Source organism: Molossus molossus, unplaced genomic scaffold, assembly GCF_014108415.1.
Source record: "Molossus molossus isolate mMolMol1 unplaced genomic scaffold, mMolMol1.p scaffold_m16_p_14, whole genome shotgun sequence".
NCBI lineage: Eukaryota > Metazoa > Chordata > Mammalia > Chiroptera > Molossidae > Molossus > Molossus molossus.
Window position 1 is genome coordinate 52,618,882 of NW_023425349.1, and position 24,865 is coordinate 52,643,746.

Genomic DNA, 24,865 nt, shown 5'->3' on the forward strand with positions numbered 1-24,865 from the left:
ATTCACACCTGTGTCACCTTGGTAGCAGATGCCAGAAGGCTGTCAGAGTCATACTGAAGCCCCCTGACCGAGACACAGATATGTTGCTAATTCACTGCCCTGGCCAGCACATCTGAAAACAGATAGCCCCTGCCCTGGCCGGTTTGGCTCAGCGGTTAGAGCCTCGGCCTGCGGTCCTGAGAGACCCGGGTTCGGTTCCCGCTAAGGGCGCGTACCTTGGTTGCAGTTTGTCCCCGGCCCTGGTCGGTTGTGTGGGTGGCAGCCACTCAATGTGTCCCTTTCACGTCGATGTTTCTCTCTCTCTCTCTGTTCCTCTCTCTCTCCCTCCCACTCTACCTGAACAAAAAATGGAAAAATGTCCTCGGGTGAGGATAAAAAATGAAAACAGATAGCCCCATTGCATGGCCCTCGATGAAAATACAGCGTGTGGCCGCTGAACGGCCAAGGAGCTGGCCATGCCCAGGACAAATAACTTAGATAACGCATGGACCAGAGCAGAGAAACAAGGTGCTTTAATCAATTGCACCAACAATGTTTGTTGAGTTCAGCTGAATCCAAGTAGATCAGGAAGTGGGTACAAGAGCTCAGAGTATGCTGAGAACACAGTTTTATTTAGAAATTCCAAGAGGAGACTTGGAAACAAAATAGTAAGGGTGAAAGGAACCCTCAAGAGACTCTTGCTGTTCAAGCTCATTCCTGTGTCTCAACAAAAGAATTTACATTACTCAGAGAGCTGACAACGTTGTAGGTTAAAAATGTATGTATGTGTGCGTGTGTGTACATGATTTGTATCATAAAATTATGGCAAGCACAGCACAATTTGGAAAAAGAAAAGAGAATAGAAAAAAAAACAAAAAACTAAACACCCTGTTATCCTACCTCTCTAACATAACGGTAAATAGTATTTACTTCTAGTGGTTTTCCTTCTATATATTTTCATATAGTGTGCTTAGATTTAAATACATTTTTGAAGTTTATATAATCATAGTGACTAAGAGCATGGTCTTTGAAGTCAGATAGCTTGGGTCCAAATCCTCACTCCAGACATTTCCAGCCCTGAGTTTTGCCTTTTTCGAATGGGGAAGTTAAACTTGGCTCATGGCGTTGCTGTGAGGACCCAGTGAAATGGATCAGTGCTCAGCCAGGCCCCGAGTAGAGCAAGCACGCATGAATACCAGCATGATTTTCTGTTCTCACTAAAAAGCTACGTGAGCCTTCCACAGTCCTAAATAGTTGGGAAGTTTTTTCTCAGCAGCTAGAAGCATACCTCCTTTTATTTCATGCGTTTGGTAAAATTTCATTCCACGAATTCTTCTGTGGTTCAGATGCTGCTTTCAAGATCTTTGACTGGCTTGTTGAGAGGTCTGTGACCTGGGCTTTCCTCAGAGACTGAACTCATCAAAGAGGAATCAAAGCCAGAACATATGGATGATCATTTGTTTTGAGAGGCTGGTTTATTTGCTCTTTTTTTTTTTTTTATTGTTGAAAGTATTAGAGATTCCCCCCTCACCTTTTTTATTTGCTCTTTTGCTAGGTTGTGTGACTTTGCTCCACGACCATAGAGTCTAACCACACCAGTGCAGGCAACATGTGCAGCCTTCTGGATGGTGGGTTGCTAGGGAGATGGGTGGGGAACCATAGGTGAGGGGTGGAGATCTCTCACCCCTACTAGAAAAACAGCCTCATACTCAAGCCTGGCCAGATACACATCTGCAACCTAAGCCTCTCATTTCTGCTCCAGATCTATTTATCCAGCTGCCAACTGGTCCTCCACTTGGAGTCCTCAATGAGCCCACAAACTCATTAGGTCTAAACCAAACCTTCAATGCTTTAAAGTCCTTTTTACTTGGGAATACCATAGCTACACCATCTTTTGGATATTTTGGATAACTTTTTTTCACCACTTTGTAAACAGTTTATCTAGACATTTACCCAAGAGAAATTAAAGAATGTGTTCATATAAAGACTTGTATATGACGGTTTTATAGCAGCTTTATTTGTAATAGCCAAAAACCTAGATAAATCTCAAAACAATTATGCTGAGTAAAAAAGGCGAGATAAAAGAAGTGATAAATTGTCTGATTCCATTTATATAAAATTCTAAACCATGTAAACTAATCTATAATGACAGAAAGCAAATCGGTGGTTATGGGGGCCAGGGGTGGGCTGAAAGATTAAGAAGGGACTTGAGGAAACTTTGTGATTTGATATGGTTTCACGGGTGTATATAAGTGTCAAATTTATAAATACACTTCAGATATATGCAGTATACTGCATGTCAAATATGCCTCAGCAAATCTGTTATTAAGTAAAGTATATCTTTTAGAAGTAGCAAAGTTTTTTAATTTGGAGATTTTTGTCTTGTGATTGGAGAATTTATCTGATTATATTTAATATAATCACTGGTATATTTGAATTGAAATGTATATTCTTACTGTGTTTTTTCTTTTTTTTTTTTTTCAGTCTGTCTCTTTTTTCCATAGAGATGATAAAAATACACACTTGACTTATTAGAATTCTAACATTAATTGGTACTTTTACCATTTCCCAAGCAGTGCAAGAGCTTTAGAACATCTGAACTCCGTTCACCCCTCTCACCTGTTGCATTGTTGACATGTATTTTAATTCTATGTATATTTTAAACTCCACATTATTATCATTATTATAATTACTTTGTATAGTCACTATCACTGATATTTACTTACATATTGACCCTGTTGGTGTATTCTATTGTTTTCAGCACTTCTGTGCTTCTATCTGGGATCATTTCCTTCTGCCTGAAAAATTCTCTTTACTACTTCTTTAAGTATGGCCATGCTGGTAATAAATTCTCTCACCTTTTGTTTATCTGATGAAGTGTTTATCCTTTACTAATGAAGGGTATTTTCACTGGGTAAAAAATTCTAGATTGGTAGTTTTCTTTTAGCACTTTAAAGATGCCATTACATTGGTTTTTGGATTTCACTTTTTCAATTGAGAAATCAATGATTAATCTTATTATTACACTTTGAAGTAATATGTCTTTAAAGGTAATGTGTCTTTCCCCCAGATTTTGTCAAGAACATTTAAAATTTCTCTCTGATTTATAGCAGTTTTACTGTGATATGTCTAGGTTGATTTTCTTTATTGATTCTGATGGACATTTGTAGGGCTCTATGAATTTGCATCTTTGATATTTTTTGTCAACAATATTTCTTTAAATATTACTTCTGCTCCTATTTGATCTCTCCTTCTCTTTTGGGACTTCCATTTACATAGGATAGAGCTATTTCTTTATGTCTCAACACAGTTTTCTAAAGAAACCTCTTTTTCTTTAAACAGTTACAAACAAAAAGCACTCGATACTTACAGGTGTCCTTTTGGGTGATTATGCTGCCTCATCAGTAGGTGGTGATTATGTCAGGAGAGAAACTAGCTTACATCATGATAAACAACGACTGGGGAAAGGGGATGCCTTACAGAGACACTGAAAACATTGAGTAATCCTCGAGGCTTGCTGTGGGAACCCTCAGACACTTAAGGCATTGAATAAAGACTCTTCTGTATTCAGAGGAATTTTCCAAGTGAAAGAGATTTGGGACTCCCACATGAGGAAGAGTCGTAAATTCTCCAGCTTGTTTATGAGGAGAATTCTCTTCATAGTCATGTTTCCACCTGTTGAATCATCTTTACAGAAGTTGTACATTTATGGTATGTCTGTTAGTGAGAAGAGATGGAAAGTATGAGTAACTCTAAACCTGAAATATCTATTATGGCACATTTCTGAGGAATTCATTCAAGACTTCATCGCTCAAAACATGTCTGCACATATGTATATGTAAGGAATAGATATTATATAATATGCAGTCCATAATATTATATATAATGTACATATAAAATTTGCTATTAAATTCATTTTGTAGCCTTTTACATTTAAAGGTGTACTTTACTAAAAGTATCTTAGGATACATCTCAGAAAAAGCCTTAGATCATTTCTGTGTGGTCAATTCCAGGCGCTATTATTCACCCTGTTTTTATATCTTATATATTGGGGTCCAACGCTGTGTTATGTACATCATTCGGAGCTAGTTTTTCTACATACAACACATTTTAAAACCCTTATTATTATTTTTAATACTATACTGCCCTAACTTTATAATTCAGGAAGTTTGGGGGTAATATTCTTTCACTGCTTACTTGATCTAAATCATTTTCCAGTCCTGACCAGTGGCTTTTATATGACTCAATTATACCATGTGTTTCTGGCTACATATGCCACCCACAAATGTCCACAGTTATTATTTATCATTAGCTTTGTACTTTATACTTTGTATTTGTTCGTGTTTTACAGTCAGGTATTAGTTACCAAGAGTAAATTATATGTTTGTTTTTCCTTATTCTACCCTTTTCACTATTGTTTAAAACACGCCAAATTCAGGAAAACCTCTTTAAATGCTTATAGACAAGGTTTTTTCTCAACCAGTTTTAAAATCCTTCCAACTCTCTTTGCTGCCGACCGTACCAGCGTAGTGAAAGAATTTTCTTTCAGGGATGAAAGCCAGAGCAAAGCCTTCCGGGCTGTTTGGTTTCCGAGCACAGCTGCTGGTGTAGATCTCAGTGCTGATTGTGCCGCCTGGAGATTTTTGAGCATCTTTGCCAGTTAGGGTTGGAAGGGTGCCCAGGAGAGCATGTAGCCCAGCCCCTTCATTTTACATGTAATGAAACTAAGTCCCAGCCTGGTTAACTAATGTTCTTGAAGTCAAACAGCTGGCAAATGTCAGAGTGCAGGACTACTTCACCCTCTTTTTCTTTGCTCTTCTAGCTATATCTGTTGTAAAGAAACTGGGCAGCCTGATGGTTCACATATTTAAAGTAGGAGTATGGAAAACTGGTGTGTAGAGGTTATGAAGTACTTCTTTAAAAAATGCTTGAAATGCATTGTCTTCTTTTCCATCAGACCTGCTCCTGGTCATTTTTTTTTCCCTCCAAAATATGGTTCAAAACTCCCCTAATCCCAGAAGCCTCCTAAGCATTCCTGTGCTGAATTTGTAATTTCCTTCTTTTAAGACACTGTGCACATTCCTGCATTATAATACTTATTATACTGTATTATAATTATTTATTCAATTATCCGTCTGTCCTCCCCTTTCCCACCCACTGGACTGAGCTTGCAGGAGCAGGAATAGTATCTTCTTGGATGTCAATCCCTGGCACTTGGCAAAGGGCCTGGCGTTTTGTGTGCCCTCCATGTTTTATGAATGAATGAATGAACCAACCGCTCTCTCATAGTCTTGCACTATCAGTGTATGTCATGCTTTATTGGACATAAAAATCACCTGCAGTTGATGGTTTAAAATGCAGTTTTCAGGCCACACCACAGAGACACTGCTTCAGGACTGGGGTAAGGTTGAAGAATCTGCATTTTTATTAAGCAGCTGATGATTTTGATCCAAATGGTCCATAGGCCACACTTGGCAAGCCCTACTCTCTAAGTTTCACTGGTACTTAGTCCTAACTGTATATTCCCAATTATCTGTCCATCTGAATAAACACAGAGCTTCGCTGCTCACCCCATTCCCATCCTGACTCCTGAGTGACGCTATTAACATTTTAAACAAACTCTGAGGCTCCTTCCCAGTGACATCGGTAGAAATAAAGATAATCTTTAGACAGCATTTTGAATAATTAGAAGAAGGGTGTCTTAGTACATCAAGAAAATAGTATCATGATAAAATCTGGCAAAATGAAAATCACATTAGCTATGTTGAATGTGGTTTGAGATGTACATGCAGAGGAAGTAAAACCCATGCACCATGCCTGTGTGGACACCAAAGCTGTCTGCGCTCTTGCCCTGGCTGAGTTCTCTTATTGTGCAGGCAGGCTACCCCCTCCACTGCGGCTGGCGTAGAGAAGAGGGTTGCTTTAAACGCTGGGGTGGCAGGTGCTCTTTTGAGATTGAAGTTCCATATCAGTAAACTTAATAGCTGATGTTTACATCATTAACGATAATTTTTTTTCTTTATTGATTTTAGAGAGAGAGGAAGGGAGAGGGAGAGAGAGACAGAAACATCGATGAGAGAGAACATCCATCGTCTACCTCCTGCACACTCCCCACTGGGGACCTGGCCCACAACATGGGCATGTGCCCTGACCAGGAACTGAACCAGTGACCACTTGGTGCATGAGCCAACATTCAACCACTGAGCCACATCGGCCGGGCCGTTTACATCATTTAAAAAAATCTCAAGTTGTGCACGTGTGCCTGCATCTGACTTTATATGTATGGATCTTTTTTAAATGATGAGCTTAAGCTACTTTACAGGAGAAAGAGCTGAATGGGGTAGTTATTAAACTGCCTTTGTATAACTACCAAAATTGCCTTTGTATCTCATCCCTGTGGGATATTTACACATATGTTGTAAGATGTTTGTATTCAGTTCCACATATTACTTTTTACTTGCAACTTATTTTGTGTGCACATTTCCACGGGTCAACCTAATTCATATTTTATGTTATTTTAAATGGAAAAACCATGCTTCATCTATTTTATGCTATTATTTGCTTAGTGTTCCACCAAGTGTTGGATGCTTTGATTATTTTCAAATATTTGCTATCACATGCAGAGTTCTTTTGCTCATTTCTGCTCAAATTATGTTTTTGTTTGTATGAATTCCATTGGGTATATTCTCCAAAGTGAAATAATTAGATGAAAGAGTAATGACAGTTTTATAGTTCTTGTTGCATATTACAGTCTTGCTTTCCAGAGACACTGAACCAATATACAGCCCACAGCAGAGTGGGCCACGCTGTTTGCCCACAGCTCGACCAACATGTAATTTCATCATGCCAGCCTGTTTCTGCTGGTTTAGTGTGAGCGCAGGGCTCTGCAGAGATATTTTATTCTGAAGTTTTTTTAAGTAATACAAAGGGATAATTAACTATTTTCATCTTAAAGACAGTTCATCCCCTTATTGACAGTTTTGAAGAGACAGGTGTATTTGCCTTGTGTAGAATTGATTCTGTAGAGACAGGAAATAGGATCCCGAGGTACAGGGTCCGGCTCGATGTGTTAGGGAAGGTCAGTTGTAGAGATGTAATTAGAAAACCCACGTCAAGAGCTGCGGCAGAAATGCCAGCTGACTCTGGGTAAGAAGGATTGGAGACAGGAACGTTATAATGTCATGATGAAAAAGGTATCAGGGCTTTGGCGCAGGATGACAGATTTTGCTTCGGTATGAACACAAGAACCTGTCCCTCCTGCCTCTTCCTTTCCTGAACATTTCAGATATTCCCACTGCATGTAGACCCCTCTAGTCTCTGACAGAAAGGACTTTAGAATGACCAGGACACTAAATTGTGCTGTTTGAGAGGTCTTGGGGAAAGAGGACCTGGAGACAGAGGTCGCAGGAGCAGTCAGTGTTGTCTGTGAGAAGTCAATGCGAACACAGTAAAGTACCTTTGCTTGTCTGTCTCAGCATTCCATGACGATGGTCATCTTCGTGCGAAAGCAAATAAATGGTTGCCGTGTTGGCTTGGGTTCCTGTGGTGTCCCATTGCCAATGGCGGGAGCCACAGAGACCTTGTCGGAAACCTCACTAGTAATGTCAGAAACCTGTGCTAGTAATTATGCCTTAGCACACATTATAGTGGAGAAAATACAATGAGCTTTACTTATAATATTTAAATGTTATATTTTAAAATTATAAAATTTAAAATGTACATATTCCTATTTGTTTTTTAATGTTTTTTCTTTATTGATTTTAGAGAGAGAGGAAGGGAGAGGGAGAGGGAGATAGAAACATTGATGAGAGAGAACATTTATTGGCTGCATCTTCCATGCCCCCCACTGGGGATTTGGCCTACAACCTGGGCATGTGCCCTGACCAGGAATCAAACCAGTGACCTCTTGGTGCATGAGTGGACGCCCAACCAGTGAGCCACACTGGCCAGGCCCATATGTCAATTTTTTTTTTTAATCCTCACCCAAGGATATTTCTTACATTAATCTTCAGATAGAGTGGAAGGGAGAGAGGGAGGAAGAAAGAGGGAAAGAGAAACATTGATGTGAGAGAGACACATTGACTGGCTGCCACTTGCACAACCCCAACAGGGGCTGGGGACAAACCGCAATCAAGGTACACGCCCTTGGCTGGGATCAAACCCAGGACTCTTTGGTCGGCGGGTGACACTCTTACTGCTGAACCATACCAGTCAGGGCTGCATATTCCTATTTGAAACAAACATTTCAAATGTATGATGGCATTCCATCCTCAGTAATCTCTGTCAGTTTCTGCAGTGGCCTCATTGTGGTTTAAGTACACGCTTATGAACAAGCCTCAGAATCCAACCACAGCCACCTGGTTTTCTGAGAACTTGTATTCTGAGTTCCAAGCAAATGACGAACAAATGCGTGTCCAAATGTCAACCTGCTCGTAAGCCAACGTCTCACTGGTCAGCAGGCTCATGCCAGCAGGTTGAGTGGACAGTAGCCAACAACTTGCATGTGCTCTGTCAGGCTACCAGAGATACTGGCTGAGTGCTAGCAACGTCTATATGGATGGCTCGAAGGAGCTCTCGCTCCACTAGGAGCAGTTGTGGGGGGAAAGGCAGTCAGTCCTTGGAATTTCAGATAACCATCTAAGGTGCCTCCGGGAGGTAGAGGTGTTTGTATAACAGTTCCCTCGCATTTCCTATTATAGCAGGCAGCAGACCAGAAGAGTTTAACTGCTAGAAGAGAGAATGCTTGATCAGAATGACAGCTGAGGGTTTAAAGGACTCTGATCAGAGACAGATGTTTTCACATAGAGACAATGTCTCTGAATGGCCTGGGGAGAAGGAGCTGAGTGCCCTGGACCTTTTCCTGGGACTTCAAGCTCTTCCTCCTCCTCAAGCTGACATCCTTCCGGTCGGGCAGAAGCCAGGATGCAGGCGTCCTGGCCTCTGTGGGTTTCTCAAGGGTGTGTATTACCACACGAAAGTCCACCCCCAGGCCACTGCAGATATTTTAGTCTGTTCTGCCAATCGCCCAGGCAAAGCAGAAACTTTATAACATAACATCATCAAAGACTGTGTCTGTAACTGTGATGATTTTTTAAAAATAATCACTTCATTTAGATTTTTCTATTTTAATCCAAGGTATTCTTCTGCGGAGATAAGGAAACAGTTTACTCTCCCACCAAACCTTGGCCAGTACCATCGACAAAGCATAAGTACCTCTGGCTTCCCCTCTCTTCAACTAGTAAGTATGAGTTACAGCTTTGCTTGCAGTGGTTCTCAACCTTCCTAGTGCCCCGACCCTTTGATACAGTTCCTCATGCTGCACGTGGGCGTATCTGCATGTGGGCGGACCCGCCTGGGGATGGATAGAGGAGCGGTGTGTCGTTCATAAAACCATCGGAAATATGTGTTTTCCAATAGTCTTAGGCGACCCCTGTGAAAGGGTGTTGGACCCCGAAAGGGCGCAGAAGCACCCGGCGAGTGCCTCGGGATTCTCCGTAGGTCCTCCCACGGCTTCCCTACACGTCCCGCCGCCAGGTCCAGCTCTGTGCCTAATTTTCAACATCGGACAATTTCCCTCTCCTCTTCCCTCAGCGAGGGCTTCGGGTACAAAACGGACCTCCCTGGACTCAGTAAACTTCCAGGATGCTTGATTTCACCCAAATGAGGATTCATATTTTAGGGAGGGGAAGGATTAGCCTTGAACCTTGCTACCATTTCTAACATACTTTTATTGGGGAAAAAAATGTATTCCAAAACCTGAAAAGCCAAGTTATGAACCTTAATTTTTAAAAATTGGTTTCCTGGAAGTGTAATTTACATACAATAGAATTTATTTATTTTAGATGTACGGTTTGATGAATTTGGCCAATTTGTAGTTATTTAACCTCTACTCAATCAAGATACAGAACAGTCTGTAACCCAAACATTCCATGGTGCCTCCCCCAGCCCTCAGCGCCAGCCCTAGGGGCCTCATTCACTTCACTGTCGCCTTATCCGGAACACATCCCCCTGCCTGTGGTGCCAGGTGGGGACTGGAAACATCAGAGGGGCACTTTGGAAAGCATATGATTGTCTAACTACCATGCTGTGCACCTGAAACCACTCCAAAATAATACTGAAAATAAACTGCAATTGGAAAAAAACTGAAATATTTTTTAAAAAAATCCCCACTCCCCCTTGTAATTTGAAGGGCGCCTGCATTTTTAGCACCAGTTGTTGGGCGTGCATTGTTACACCACTATAAGACCAAGTATCAAACGTGCTAAGTAGGATGAATCTGACTTAAATGAGATGGTTTGTAAAACCAGAAGCGAGTCTTCACTTCCTTTGTGAGAGAGCCACAGCCACTGTGCTCACTTCCTCAGGCGCAGCACAGGGCACTTTTTTTGCTTGTTCTGGCGGTTATCTTGGGGAGGTTAGGTTATTTTTTGTTGCTCACTTATTACTTCAAAACCACTTCTGCTCTTAGAAATTCTGTAACCTTGCACTGGGTTTCCTGTGGCCGCCATCTTGTCTGCTGAAACAGTTCACACGCCGTGTGACTGTATCTTTCCAAGGTATGTTTACTGGACTGGTGGTTTCGGTAGGGTAACTTGTGTGTTGTGTCCTTGATGAAACAGTACTGCTGAAAAATGCATAGCACCTGGTACTGCAAGAGGTGACTTGTGATGCCAGTTCTTCCAAAAAATCTATTTGTGACTTGGGTGGCTTGCTAGACTGCTGTTTTCATTTGTACTTTTCCTGTCCGTTTCAAAGTTGCAGACGGTCATGAGAGCACATCAGGTGCACCATGTTCATGCTTTCAGATACAGCAGATAAACGCTGAACCAAGATAAAGGAGAATTTCTTCTTTGTTGTTGTTTAATTTGGTGCTAATACATATTTTATTGAAAACTCCCCCAAAATTATTATTCAATTTCTGACTAAAATTGTACTCCAAAAATATACAACATTCAGTTAAAAAAGGACTGGATGCACTTTTCTATCTTAAAGGAGGTGGGAAGGTGGAGAGGTGGGGTTGGGTGCTTTGCTGCTTTGCTGTCTTGAGGAAGAGTGTGGACATCACTACCAAGAGACTTTAAGGAAGTTTACCTAGCAGGCTTTAACCCCTTCGCTGCTGGCCAGCTTTGACTTTGATGCTGCAGGCTTAAATTTCTTCAGGAGAAATCTTTTTTAAACTTAAAGTCTCGATGGAAAAAATGGCTTCATGTCTGCAAGTCTTCTTTTGGTAGTTAGGCTGCTTCCTCGGTAGGTTTTGGTGGAGGAACGTTTTGATGAATTACTTCATTAGCTGGGCAGTGGAGTTAACATGTGGCTTAGCGACCCATTTTCTAACAGAAGATACCAAAGAAGTAGCAAAAATCTGTAAGTATACAAGAATCATGTGTTCCTACCTCATTTAGTCCTCGTTCCACTTGCAAATGAAGAGCCTTTAAAATATATCACTCCGGGTTATTCCAGTTGAGTTTTCTGATGATTTTTTCCCTGGTCTCTACTCCAGCTTCAGCAATCTGCTGCCCCTGTTCTTCTGGTTAATTGGCCGGAGAGCAGGAGGTAGGAGGAGACCAAGAGGCCCGAATTCGGTTCCTATTTAAAAAAAAAAAGCATGGTCTGCTTAGGAAACACCCTGGTGTTCACCTCCTTGTCCTGTGGTCATGTCAGCATGAGGTGGCTGTTCTTTCCCTTCAGTCGCCTTCCCAAAATCAGCTTCCCTGGTGATTGCCCTTTTCCTTAGAAGAATTCTTTCATTTCATAGAAAGATAATGGGACATTTCAGCAAGATTCATTTCTGGCAAGGCCGAGTAGTCGTTTGTCATCTAGACTCTTAATCTGAAGTGGTTTTAACAAACTCCTCTTAAATGAGAAGCCATAGATTGTTCATTGTATTGTTAGATTGTTCATTGTATTGTTTTAGGCAATTGAAAAAATAAGACAGTGCGTTTTGACCTTTGTTTCTCTTACCTTTGTTTTTATGACCACCATTTCAACAACTCCACATGCTAATACAAATGGTAATTTAGTTTTTAGAAGTACTTAGTTGGCACAAAGTTATTTAAAACTCAATCAATTGTAAGTTTGTTGTTTGCCAGAGGAAAGAACTTGGTCAGATGGATGTGGGGTGAAATATAACTGTCATTTACTAAGTGTATAATTCAGGGAAAGTTATTTAACCTCTGTGAAGGCTTCAGTTTCCTCATTTGCAATATTGGCATAATAATGTTACCCTCTTTAGGGATAATGTAGAATGACATTCTAGATGCTGTGTAGACAGTGGCTAATGTTACTGTCTATGTGTTTGGTACTGTAGAGACAATGGGAGTTTGTTTGTTTATTTATTTATTTATTTATTTATTATCGATTTTAGAGAGAGAGGACGGGAGAGGGAGAAAGAGATAGAAACATTGATGAGAGAGAACATTGATTGGCCACTTTCTGCATGCTCTACCTGGGGATTTGGCCCACAACCTGGGCATGTGCCCTGACCGGTAATCGAACCCACGGCCTCTCAGTGCATGGGTTGATGCTCAACCACTGAGCCACACTGGCCAGGCGACCCTGGGAGTTTAAAAGAAACATATAAATAGGAGATGGCTTTGCCTCCAAAGGCCTTATGGTCTATTTGAGATAATATAGAAAATCCAAACTGGCTTCCAGTGTGGTAGGTGTTCAGAAGAGAGAAAGATCCATGACATAACAGGAGGTAAAGACTTATTGGGGACGGCTGAGGAGACTTAGAGGAAGGTTCTCAGCCCTGGCTGCTCATCAGAATCCTCCGGACCTTAGGAAACACCTGTGGCCAGGCCCACCATAGCACAATTAAATCAAAATGCCAAGGGACGGGCCCCGGCATTGGTATGTTGAAGTTCCCAGGGACTTGAACATGTGGTCTAGTTTAAAGACCTACATAGTAGGAGTATTCCCAACAGGAGGAAGAACATAAAGGAAGTGAAGTTTCTTTTGTTGTCCTGGTTGTTCCAAGTTTCAGAGAGGATAGTGAGCCAAGGACCACATTGCTGACCCTATGGATACATCCTTCTGTAAAAATAGTGGCTAGCCCTGGTCAGGTGGCTCAGTTGGTTACAGGTTCAATTCCTGGTCAGGGCACATACCTAGGTAGGTTGTGGGTTCCATCCCTGGTCGGAGCGCTTGCAGGAGGCAACCAATCAATGTTTCTTTCTCTCTCTCTCTCTCCTCCCTCACCCCTCTCTCTTCTTCTCTTCCAAATCAATAAAAACATATCCTCAGATGAGGATTAAAAAAAAAAAAAGATAGGGGCTTCTGCCATAAATATGATAAATCAAGTGAGAGGAAGGGTGTGTTTGATTTTTGTTTTCCTGTTTGATCAAGTTTTTGTTTTTAAACTGTAATTGTAAATGTTAGCCATGATGATTGTATATACAAGCATTTTCAAAGTAAATAAAATATTTTAAAATTTTGAATTTTTGAATAGGAAGAGGACCCACCGTTGGGAGTTGGTTCTTAGGCATGATGAAAGAATTGTCCTAGGCCTCTCTGACACTCCTGTCAGAGTCCCTTGTGCCCAGGGCTAGAGGGAGTAGCCTGGAGTGTAGCATCTCTCATTGGCCTTGGCATTCTCCATTACCACAGCCATGTGAACAGCTTGGCCAGAAACCCTCTGGTGTCAACCACCTACATAGGCAAACAACTCCATATTTTATGTCTTCATTAAAATAAAACTGTAAGCCCGGCCGATGTGGCTCAGTGGTTGAGCATCAACCCGTGCACCAAGAGGTCACCGGTTCAATTCCTGGTCAGGGCACATGCCCAGGTTGTGGGCCCGATCCCCAGTGTGGGGGCGTGCAGGAGGCAGCCAATCGATGTTCTCTCTCATTGATGTTTCTATTTCTCTCCTTCTCCCTTCCTCTCTCTCTTAAAAAAAATAAAATAAAGAAAAAATTTTTTTTAAATAATAAAAAATAAAGTAAAATTCTAAAACTATTTTTAATTATTCAAAGTAGAAAGGGGGGGTAAATTACACAAGAGAAGAAAGGGTTGGGATCTATACCTTAAGGTATAAAGGAGGATGTGAGACACTGTGCATGGAGTTCATGATCTTAACCTACATTTTTTTAAGGGAGGAAATCCTATTTCTTAAAAATGAGAATGGAAAAGTTTTCAAGTGAAATGGAATGAATCAGCTAGACTATAATGGCCTTGGCTGAAGAAAAGGATGTAAAAAGCCACATCCTGGATATGTACCAAACACCATGGTTACACGACATGTTTGTATACAGGAAAGGGCAAAAGTAGGTTTATAGTTGTTGGTATTGAAAAAGACATACAGGTTATGATTATTAAATAGCTTTATTAACTCTGTGTTTCGTGCACTTGCAACTCTAAACCTACTTTTGCTCACCTTTGTGTCACATTTATGTAAAAAAAAAAAAAGTCTTATACCTTAGAAAGCATTCATTTTTGTTATGTGTTTAGGCTTCTGTACAATAAAGCAACCCTTTTCTTTTACTGCTAAGGGTGATCTAAAAGGCAGATCACTTGATAAATATGGTCCTCTTTTTTTTTCTTGTGTCGTTCTTGTGTGCTTCATCTTTCCAGGGGCTGGGCTGTGCTTAGGTCTTATTGATCTCACTGGCGGGAACATGATGGAAAATGCAGATCTCAGTGTAGTTCTCATGAACATTCACAGTGGCAGAGAATGAAGGCGTGGCGCCCTGCATGCAGAGGCGGCGTTTCATCGCTGTGATTGTGTGAAGCAGGGAAATCACGTCTGCATTGGTAAAAGCAGATGGAGGCCTACGGTGTCATGGCAGCGTCTCCCGCTCAGTGGCATCTGGAGGAGACTGCCAGTGGTGGAAGCAGGGAAGTATTGTTTAGTCTAAGCCATGTACTGCTTTGAAATTACTGAAGCCAGAAGGATCTGTCTTCAGATCTATTTACTTAAATATAGTAAAGAGCTAAAAGGATTTCCTTAAGCATTCATTCATTCATTCATTCATTCAGAAATATGTATTGCATCTTGCTCTGTGACAGGAGCTGCTCCAGGAGCTGGAGATACAGTGGTGAATATAGCAAAGGGTCTAGCCTCTTGGAAAATACATTCTAGAATGAAAGATATAGACAAAAAAGTGAATGTAGACTATGTCAAGGGGTTTTTAATGATTTGAAGAATGAAATAAGAAAAGGGAATAGAGAGAGACACAGAATAGGAGCTATTTGGCTGCTCTATGAAAGGAGACACTTGGGAAGACTTCCGAGTGAACTTGACAGCTATCTGAAGGAAGAGTGTTCCAGTCAGCAGAACTCCAAGAGCCAAGTCCCAAGGCAAGAGTATGTGGCATGCTCCAGAAACAGCAAGGGGCAGAGTGTGCGCTGAGCAGCGTGGGCAGAAGGAGATGAGATCATAGAGAAAACAAGCCCATGGAAGAACTTCCGTTCTTCCCTTGGTTAAGATGAAGTCCCTGGAAGCCCTGAGCACCAGCCAGGCACAATCGGAATTTTTACGAAGATGGCTTATAGGGTTCTTTATAAGGATCACCCTGGCTGCTACAAGAGAATAGACTGGGCTGGTGAAGTAGTCACAACTCAGGAAAGTAATGGTGGTGCTTTGGTGTAGGGTGTTGGCAATAGAGAAAGTGAGAAGTGGTTGGATCTTGGATATATCTCAGAAGTAAAGTGGACAGGAATTTCTAATGCATAATATGCAAGGTGTACGAGAAAGAAAAATCAGCATTGACTCCACCTGCTGAGATATGACTTGGAAGATAGGGGAAAACAGATTGGTAGGGAAATTCAGAGTTTGTTTTGTATTTATGTTTGATAGGCCTATTAGATCACCAAGTGGTGATGTTGAAGTGTAACTGGAAAAGTCAACCTGGATTTCAAGGCAAAGGTTGAGACTGCAGATATCAATTTTTAATTTAAAAAACAAAAATAGAATTTAAAGCCATGGGAGTGGATGAGATCATCTGGGCGTGAATGCAGATTGAGAAGAGAAGATGTTTTAGGGCTGAACCCTGGGTCACTACATAGTGGAAAGAGAAAAAATGTGATGTCTCAAAGTTAGAAGGACCCACCGTCTCAATTTGTTTGGGACTGAGGGGTTTCTTGGTACATGAACTTTCAGAAGCTGGGACACACTAGAACAATTGTTTGCCCTTCATCTTTAGAAAGTGTTTCAAGAAGCAGGGAGTGGCCCTGGCCAGTTTGGCTCAGCGGTTAGAGCGTCGGCCTGCAGACTGGAGAGTCCCGGGTTCAGTTCCCGCTAAGGGCACGTACCTCAGTTGCAGTTTGTCCCTGGCCCCGGTTGGGGTCTTGTAAGTGGCAACCACTCGATGTGTCTCTCTCACGTGGATATTTCTCTCTCTTTCTCTCTCCCTCCTTTTCCCCTTCCTGCTCTATCTGAAGATAAATGCAAAAAAAAAAAAAAAAAAGCAAGCCCTGGCCAGTTTGGCTCAGCGGTTAGAGCGTCCGCTTGCGGTCCGGAGAGACCCGGGTTCAGTTCCCGCTAAGAGCATGTACCTCGGTTGCAGTTTGTCCCCGGCCCTGGTTGGTCATGCAGGTGGCAGCCACTCGATGTGTCCCTTTCACATCGATGTTTCCTTCTCTCTCTCTGCCTCTCTCTCCCTCCCACTCTGTCTGTACAAAAAATGGAAAAATGTCCTCGGGTGAGGATAAGAAAAAAAAAAAATGTCCTCGGGTAAGGATTAAAAATAATAAATAAAGTTAAGTAAACTATTAAAAAAAAAAAAAGAAGGAGGGAGTGGTTAACTGTGTCCAATAGTGTAGATAAACCCGGACTGAGCAACAACCATTGAACTTGCAACATGGAGGTCTCGGGTGACTTGGACAAGATTTGTCTCTCTTGAACAGCCAGGTAGATTTGAGAACCACCTCCATGGAGGTAAATACTCATGAGGGTACAAAGTCAGTGCACCTGAAGACATCATGCCTTTTTCCACACACGGAGCACCAGGAAGCCTCCCCGATGCTATAACAAGGGACCCAGGTCCTTTGACATTACCAGTGTGATTTGGGTCCAGTCCTATAACCTCTCTATTTTTCAATATTCTTATTTGTGAAATATTTTCCAGATTTGTTATTTTAATCTGCTGTCAGTGTGCTATCTACATACTAATTACATAGATTAATTTTAAACAGACATGATTCTGGTACCATAGGAATTTTCATTTTCAGAATAAACTGAATCCTACCCCATGTCAGGAGAACTAGCCTTTGATGTGAATTAGGATACAAGGGAAAGCTCTAACTCCCTTAAATAGCTGTGAATAATCTAAACTTTCAAGGTATTTAAAATCTTTTTGTGTATTTTTAGTATTCTGTTGACCAGGCCTCTGAAAAAAGTAGCTAAAAAGAAAGAGTACACATCTGCACTAGAGAAGTTGGAAATTGCTTCAGGGCAGTGACCGTGTCCACTCAGCCTAGTGCAGGACTGCTATCGGACCCCAGGGAGTATTTGTTGAATGAATGAAAGTAGGTCTACTAGTCCAGGTTCAGCCAGAGCAGCGGAACCAGTAGGAAATGTATATGTATGTATGTTAAAGAATTGATTACGAGGACTTGGGTTAGCCACTGGTCATGACTGGCTTTGTCCCTAGGACAGTCAGGAAGGCAAGAACTAGCAGGCTGGAACTCCAGGGCATGAACTGAATTCGAGAAGGTCTCCACCCACTTGGAAAAGGCATCCAGTTGATTTAGACCACCCAGGATCATCTCCCCTTTGATTAACTTAAAACCAACCGATTAGGGACTGTGATTATTTTGGTAATATCCCTTCACAGCAGCACCTACATGAAGGTTTGAGTGTCAGTAGAAGGTGTCTGTAAGCTACAAAACAGCTGCAGCCTCCCTTTCTTCCTCTAACTATGGCAAGAGAAAACTCGTATAGCTCACCCTGTCTGGAAACATAGTAGGAAGGGAATTCGGGGAACGTAGTTCAGCTTAGCCACGTTGACACATCACAAAGCCTTCACAATACATAAAGCCTGATTTAAAATAATTTGTATTTTTTTTAAACTTATCTTTATTGTTGAATATATTATAAATGTTCCTCCTTTTTCCCCTATTGATCCCCTCCTCCCCACTCCTACCCCTCTCCTGCCTTTCCCCACACTGTTGCCTGTGTCCATTGGTTATGCATTTATGCATATAAGTTCTTTGGTTTATTTCTTCCCACCCACCCCCACCCCTTTTCCCTTTGAGGTTTGTCAGTCTAACAACCAATTTGTACTTCTTAATCCCTTCACCTTTTTCATCCATTCCCCCAACCCCCCTCCCATCTGGCAACCAACCAAATGTTCTCTGTATCTATGAGAATGTTTCTGTTCTGCTTGTTCATTTTGTTGGTAGATTCAATTGTTGATAGATATGTATTTATTGCCATTTTGTTTGTTCATATTGTTGATTTTCTTTTTCTTCAAGAAGACCCTTCAACATTTCATATAATAATGGATTGGTGGTGATGAACTCCTTTAACTTTTTCTTGTCTGAGAAACTCTTCATATGGCCATCGATTCTAAATGATAGCTTTGCAAGATAGAATAATCTTGGTTGTAGGTTCTTGCTTTGCATCACTATGAATATTTCTTGCCACTCCCTTCTGGCCTGCAAAGTTTCTTTTGAGAAATCAGCTGACAGTCTTATGGGAACTCCCTTGTAGGTAACTAACTGCCGTTCTCTTGCTGCTTTTAAGATTCTCTCTTTGTCTTAAATATTTTGCATTTTGATGATGATGTGTCTTGGTGTGGGCCTCTTGGGGTTCATCTTGCTTGGGACTCTGTGCTTCCTGGACTTGTATATCTGTTTCCTTCACCAAGTTAGGGAAGTTTTCTGTCATTATTGTTTCAAATAGGTTTTCAATTTCTTGCTCTCTCTTTTCTCCTTCTGGCACCCTTATGATGTGAATGTTGGTACACTTGAAGTTATCCTAGAGGCTCCTTACACTATCCTCATTTTTTTTTATTCTTTTTTCTTTTTCCTGTTCTGATTGGGTGTTTTTTGCTTCCTTATATTCCAAATCCATGGTTTGCTTCTTGGCTTTACCTACTCTACTATTGAATCTCTTTAAATTATTCTTTATTTCAGTTACTGCCTCCTTCATTTCTGACTGGTCTTTTTTTATGCTCTTAAGGCCCTCACTAAGTTCACTGAAGTTCTCACTAAGTTCATTAAGCATCCTTATAAGCAGTGTTTTGAACTCTGCATCTGTTAGGTTGCTTATCTCCATTTTGCTTAGTTCTTTTAGAATAATTTGCATTTTTAAAATGTTTTCATTTTAAGAAGGTGTTTTGTTTTTATTTTGATTATTTGAGTTTTCATTCTTATATTATTTTAATAAATGATAAACACAATGTGATAAATCATGGTATAAGTTGATTTTGAAATTACTTTGGATTCTACCATTTAAACTAGTCTTGGGAGAAGCAGAAAAAACAAAATAGTTAATTTTCATGTTTGGCTTTTAAGCCCCCAAGAGGTCAATCCTGCCTTAGGGACTAACCTTCGAGCACCCCCACCTCATTTCTAAACTTCAGCCCCCAATGAAATGTAATACCACTATAACACTGTCCAGTATTTATATTCTCCCTTTGCTTACCACTAAATAGGCATACGTACTGTATGTATTTCTATATATGTGTTGATTGCCTCACAATAAATCCTACTCTTGAGATTAAGACATCAAATAGTTTAGAAAACAGCCCTGGCCATTTTGCTCAGTGGTTGGAGCGTCAGCCTGTGGTCCTGAGAGACCCGGGTTCGGTTCCCGCTAAGGGCACGTACCTCGGTTGCAGTTTGTCTCCGGCCCTGATTGGGTCGTGCGGGTGGCAGCCACTCAAAGTGTCCCTTTCACATCAATGTTTCTCTCTCTCTCTCTTCCTCTCTGTCCCTCTCGCTCTATCTGAACAAAGAATGGAAAAATGTCCTCCAGTGAGGATAAAAAAACAACAGAAATATCTTTGGGTTCCCCGTTATTACTTGAATTTGCAAGAGGAACAGCTTTTGTGGAGGCCTTGCTAACTGTAGTCGGGCTCTGCACCCATTTGCCAGTGGCAAGACTAGTTTACATCACATTTAGAATGAACAGCTTCCTCCTTTTTTGGTTTCAGTGTGGAAAGGGTAGAGGAGACAATTAAATGCCAGCTTGTGTCCAGTGCTAGAACCATACTCAATATTCTATCATTACAGTTTATGTTTACAGTCTCTTCAGTCCTGAAACATATTCAGACCTCAAGAGGTAATGACTTTATGATCAAGTATGTATATTGTACTGGGCGCATTGCCACATAATTGGTGTTCAGTGGTGATACTGCATTTTTTGTCATAGCTTCCTCTTCAAAGATAGTAATTTATATGTGAGAATGTGACAAACTGCACCCCCTCATGGTTGTTGACTAAAAATCCATGGAAAGATGCAGGAGAGTAGCTTCCTGTACTCTTCTGTGCCCCTGATGCCCAACGCAGGGGCTCGTGTTCCATGGCACTCAGCAGATGCGTTGGAGAATGAGGGACTCGGCGACCCTTTCTCCTTGGTTCTTACAGATGATTGGAGCTGCTGTCAGCCAGGTTTCCATCATATGTGGCTTTGAATTTCAGGCACATGACAAGTATAATACTTTTGGCTAAAGATGCAGTTTGATGGTTTCACACAAATACCATTTCTCTGTGGAAGTTTCTCTGCTCACTAGTTATTAGTGCTGGAGTCACAGTGCTTCAAACTGGGCTTCAATACAATTTTTTAAATCCTTACCCAAGGATATTTTTCCCTTTATCTTCAGATAGAGTATGAGGGAGGAGGAGAGAGAGACAGAGAGGGAGAAACACTGATGTGAAAGAGACACATTGGTTGGTTGTCTCCCACACAACCCCAACCAGGGCCAGGGACCAAACCACAACTGAGGTATGTGCCCTTGACCAGAATCAAACCCGTAACTCTTTGGTCCAAAGGTCAACACTCTAACTGCTGAGCCACACCAGCCAGGGCTTCAATATAATTTTTTAAGTATACATTTCCAGTGTCTCTGCTTGAGTAATTGACATTCTTCACATTAAATTTACATTATTACTTTAATTAATTAATTAATTAATTAATTAATTCACTGTTATTATTTTGAGCAGCCAATCTCGTGAGAAGCTCAGAGTGGACTTGTGGGTGGTAGTAAATGTATATTTTTGACACACTTCCAAACATTCTTACTATTGCCTTGTGTTTTAATTATTTCTGGATCTACATATTTCCTGAAAAGCCCACAAGAGAAAACAAAATTATAGTGGTTAAGAACATGAGCCTGCCTCGGTTTGAATTCCAGATGGACTACTTACCTGTTGTGTAACCATGAACATATTATTAAATCTCCAGCCTTCAGTGTCCTCATCTGTAAAATGGGGATAATAAAAGTGTGTACCTTATAGAGAGAATTAAATAGGATAATATATATGATGACCTAGCTTAATTTTCTGGCACATAGTAAGTGCTCAATAATTATTAGTTCAATGGGTATAAACTTTACAGTAATGAGGTTGGATGAGCAATAAATACAGATTTCTTCCCTTCAAATATAAGTCTCATTTCTCATTTCTTCACTTCAAATATAAGTCTGAATTCCCTGAGCTGGGTTGTGGTGAGCAGTGGGCAAGTTCACTGTCCCTGTTGAGGTTGGTCTTACCTGGGACTGCAGTAGGTTTTTGTTGGTGTTGAGAGCATAGATGACACCTGTCTTTCCCTCTGGCAGGGGTCAACAGTGTTCTTTTGCAAACTCTGTCCCCAGCTGGCTCCTGCATAGGCTCATCTCTGGCTCCCTGAACCCCTGTCACTTCATTCTGAGAGGCAGCCTACCAGGATGATGGTCCTCTCCTTCACTGACCTCCAAAGTCCCTGCCCATTAGAAGCAAGGGAAACTTCCTTGTCCTCTGTAACATCACCTGGGAGCCATGGGAGCAAGGGAGAGTGTCTTTGCTCTGTTGTCCTACTGAAGTACATCTGTTGCCTTCTCTTCTGCCCTTTGCCCCTGCAGGCATTGTGTAAGCCCTCCACCTTCAAGAATCTCAGACAGAAAGGAAGGCAAATGTTTGCTCAGTTCTCAGCATTGTCCTCACTCCCCAACATGTCATCCATGTTTCCCCCACCACCAGGGACAGCAGCGGTGGGCAGGGACAGGGCAAGACGCATTGATATTCTCTCATCTTGCTTCCTTTTGCCTCTTCAATGGTAGTGTGTCCTCCTCCCCAGTTTGGAGCCCATACATCTAGTCTGATGTAGTTTCAGGGCGATGAAAATCTGGTTTTATTAGTACTTCCTCTGGATCTGCCTCTGTTTCATAAGAGACAGTACAAGTCAAGAATCAGGGGTGTTTGTTTTGTTGGTCGGTGGTGGGGGTGGGGCAAGGGTGGAGAACAGTACCTCCTTGGGCTCATGACTCCAAATACTCTGCCATAAGTGAACACCACAGAGCTGCTATTGTTGTTGTTGTTATTATTATACAAATCAACCCATCTAAGTGATCCTTTTACTCCCTTTAGGCAGTGGTTCCTAAGTCTTTGGACTTCACAGACAAGGAAAAAACATTTGTTGAATTGCCAATTTTTCATCAACTAAAGAAAATTAATTTTTGAATTACCATCCACTTCTGTCACTTCCTTTATCCTCTCCACTTTGGAAGGACATAATTGAAGTGCAAAAAAGCATCCTTTTAAAGCCGGTACAGTAGCCAAACCTCAGCCAATTGCTCTTAGTTTGTTCGTTCTATAGCAGTCAGTGAACATGTCTTCCCGACCAGCGCCAGTCGGCCCAACGGTGTCTGGAAATCTCTGCCTTGGAGTGTTTCCACCCCCAAGTCTGGTTCACTGTGGGCTGTGATACGAATGAAGCGCTTTCAAGAATCAGTGTATAGCATGCCCCAGGCCAAAGGAAACACCATACCTAAATGTTCAAAGGAATGTTGAGTTTGCCTGAATTTCTGGAAAATTGCCTCTATTCCTACTTCACTGTACTTGGGTAAACATGGCCTCAGAGAGCTTTTGCAGGAGAAATTGTTAAAAATTCAGCAAAGCCTTATGATCTCATTTTGGATCGCCCCAGGATTTCTCATCAAGATGCAATTAAGCAGGGGAAAATTCTGCCTTGGGGTATGATTTTAATTGCTCATCGTGTTCCGACTCGACTTTCCGAGCTGCGTTTCTTTTCCGTATCGCTGCTTCTGTGTTTGACAGCTCCTCTCAGGACAGCTCCTCTAAGAGTGAAGCGCCTACCGAGGGGGGAGGTGGGGGGCAGGGCAGACACCTGCGGTCCCCTGGATGCTTTTACCTGCCAACCGTGTGGGAGCCTCATTTTTCTTTTCCCTCTCTCTGCAGCCTCAGTTTTATGACCCAGTGGAGCCGGTGGACTTTGAAGGACTTCTGATGACACACCTGAACAACCTGGATGTGGAGCTTGCCCGGGAGCTGGGAGACTTCACCGAAGACACCTTGGACGTGGTGTTCACTCCAAAGGAATGTCGGACTTTGCAGCCCTCTTTGCCGGAGGAAGGGTAAATCGTGTTCTTAAACTGTACATGGGATTATGACTGTCATGCCTGTTCTTGGTAAGGGGGGAAATGCCCTAAGTCTGGACTTCTTTTAAAAATAAACAAAATTACTCAGCTCTATGACTACCACGATACAAAGACCTACATATAGACAGTTTTTGAATTGGTTTGACCGGAGGCTTTGAAAAGCTGCGTGGGAACTGAGCCTGTTCTAAAGGAGCAGAGGGACAACACAGAATGCTCAGTAGGAGGTGAAGAGTGCAGGATTTGGAGTCAGACCGCCTGGGTGGCAGCTCAGCTACGTTTGGGCAAGTCATGTGACCTCATGAAGCCTCAGTTTCTCCTTTTGTAAATATGTCAGAATTTTTCATAAAAATTGTCTTATCAATGCCTCCATTCTGAAGCATGTTTGTTGGTTATGATTGGATCAAGTTATAAACTAAGCTGGACAATGTTTATTGAGCATTTACTATGTGCTGAGCAGTGGGATAAAAAGATGAATAAGCCAGATCTTTCCTTGACATTTTTGTTAAGTGAAGAAACACTGGAGAGAACTCTGTAGAGGGAAAATGTGAACAGCTGTTCAGGGCTTGAGTCCCCACAGTGGGTTAGTCTATGTGTTCAGGTGTTGGCTCTGGTAGCAAACAATGGGATTATGTCTAAATGAAACTCATTACTTCTGTAGAGTAAAAAGCAATACCTCTTTGCGGGTTTAGGATGAACTTTTATTTGCATTCATTTACAAAACAAAGTGAAGATTCACATCCTCCTGGACATTTTCAGCCTTCTCATTTTCCCCAAAAAGTCCCAGAAAGGAGATCATGAGACATGGCCTCTACCCTCATTACTCTGGGTTAATCTAGTTCTGGTTTAAATTTCATTTTTTCACAGCTTAAGGAGGTTGGATGACAGCAATATGGTGTTTTTGACCTTTTACTCTGTTGTTTAGACAGTTTTCATTCACGTAGGAGAGCTGACCACATGCTTAGCTCTTTACATTTTGAAAATACTCACTTCCCACAAAATAAAAACTCTGTGACCCTTGGGAAACATGTTTCCCTGTTTTTAGTCCATTTATTCAGGTATGACTTTAAGATAGGTAACGTCTATTATTGTTACCTTTGAGAGAATCATTTAACTTTATTTCTTTGTGTACATTTTATGGCTAATTGTTTTCCAGTGAATTAGGATCTTGAAAGAACCTGTTGAAAATACTTGCCATAAATTTAGAGGTAGGAGAATTTTTATTTTTTGAAATTTGAGAGGAGGTAATTTTTTTCTCAGCATTATTTTTTAGTATGACACTGCCTTGTCACTAGAATTTATAGCAAACACTGTTTGATGATTTGAAAACAACCTTACCACTTCAG

The 24,865-nt window shown here is 41.4% G+C and overlaps 1 protein-coding gene across 3 annotated transcripts in view; it reads left to right on the forward strand.

Moving 5' to 3' along the window:
- Positions 1-24,865, forward strand: part of DOCK8 (dedicator of cytokinesis 8) — a 209,001-nt gene that overhangs the window by 39,423 nt on the left and 144,713 nt on the right. For 2 of the 3 annotated variants that reach the window (XM_036261842.1, XM_036261840.1), the window contains exons 2-3: positions 9,115-9,217; positions 23,323-23,498. In XM_036261842.1, coding sequence (XP_036117735.1) covers positions 23,371-23,498 — 128 coding nt within the window. In that variant the 5' untranslated portion in view covers positions 9,115-9,217; positions 23,323-23,370. Of the gene's footprint in view, positions 1-9,114; positions 9,218-10,447; positions 10,536-23,322; positions 23,499-24,865 lie in introns of all 3 variants that reach the window. The other variant, XM_036261841.1, reaches the window with a different exon arrangement.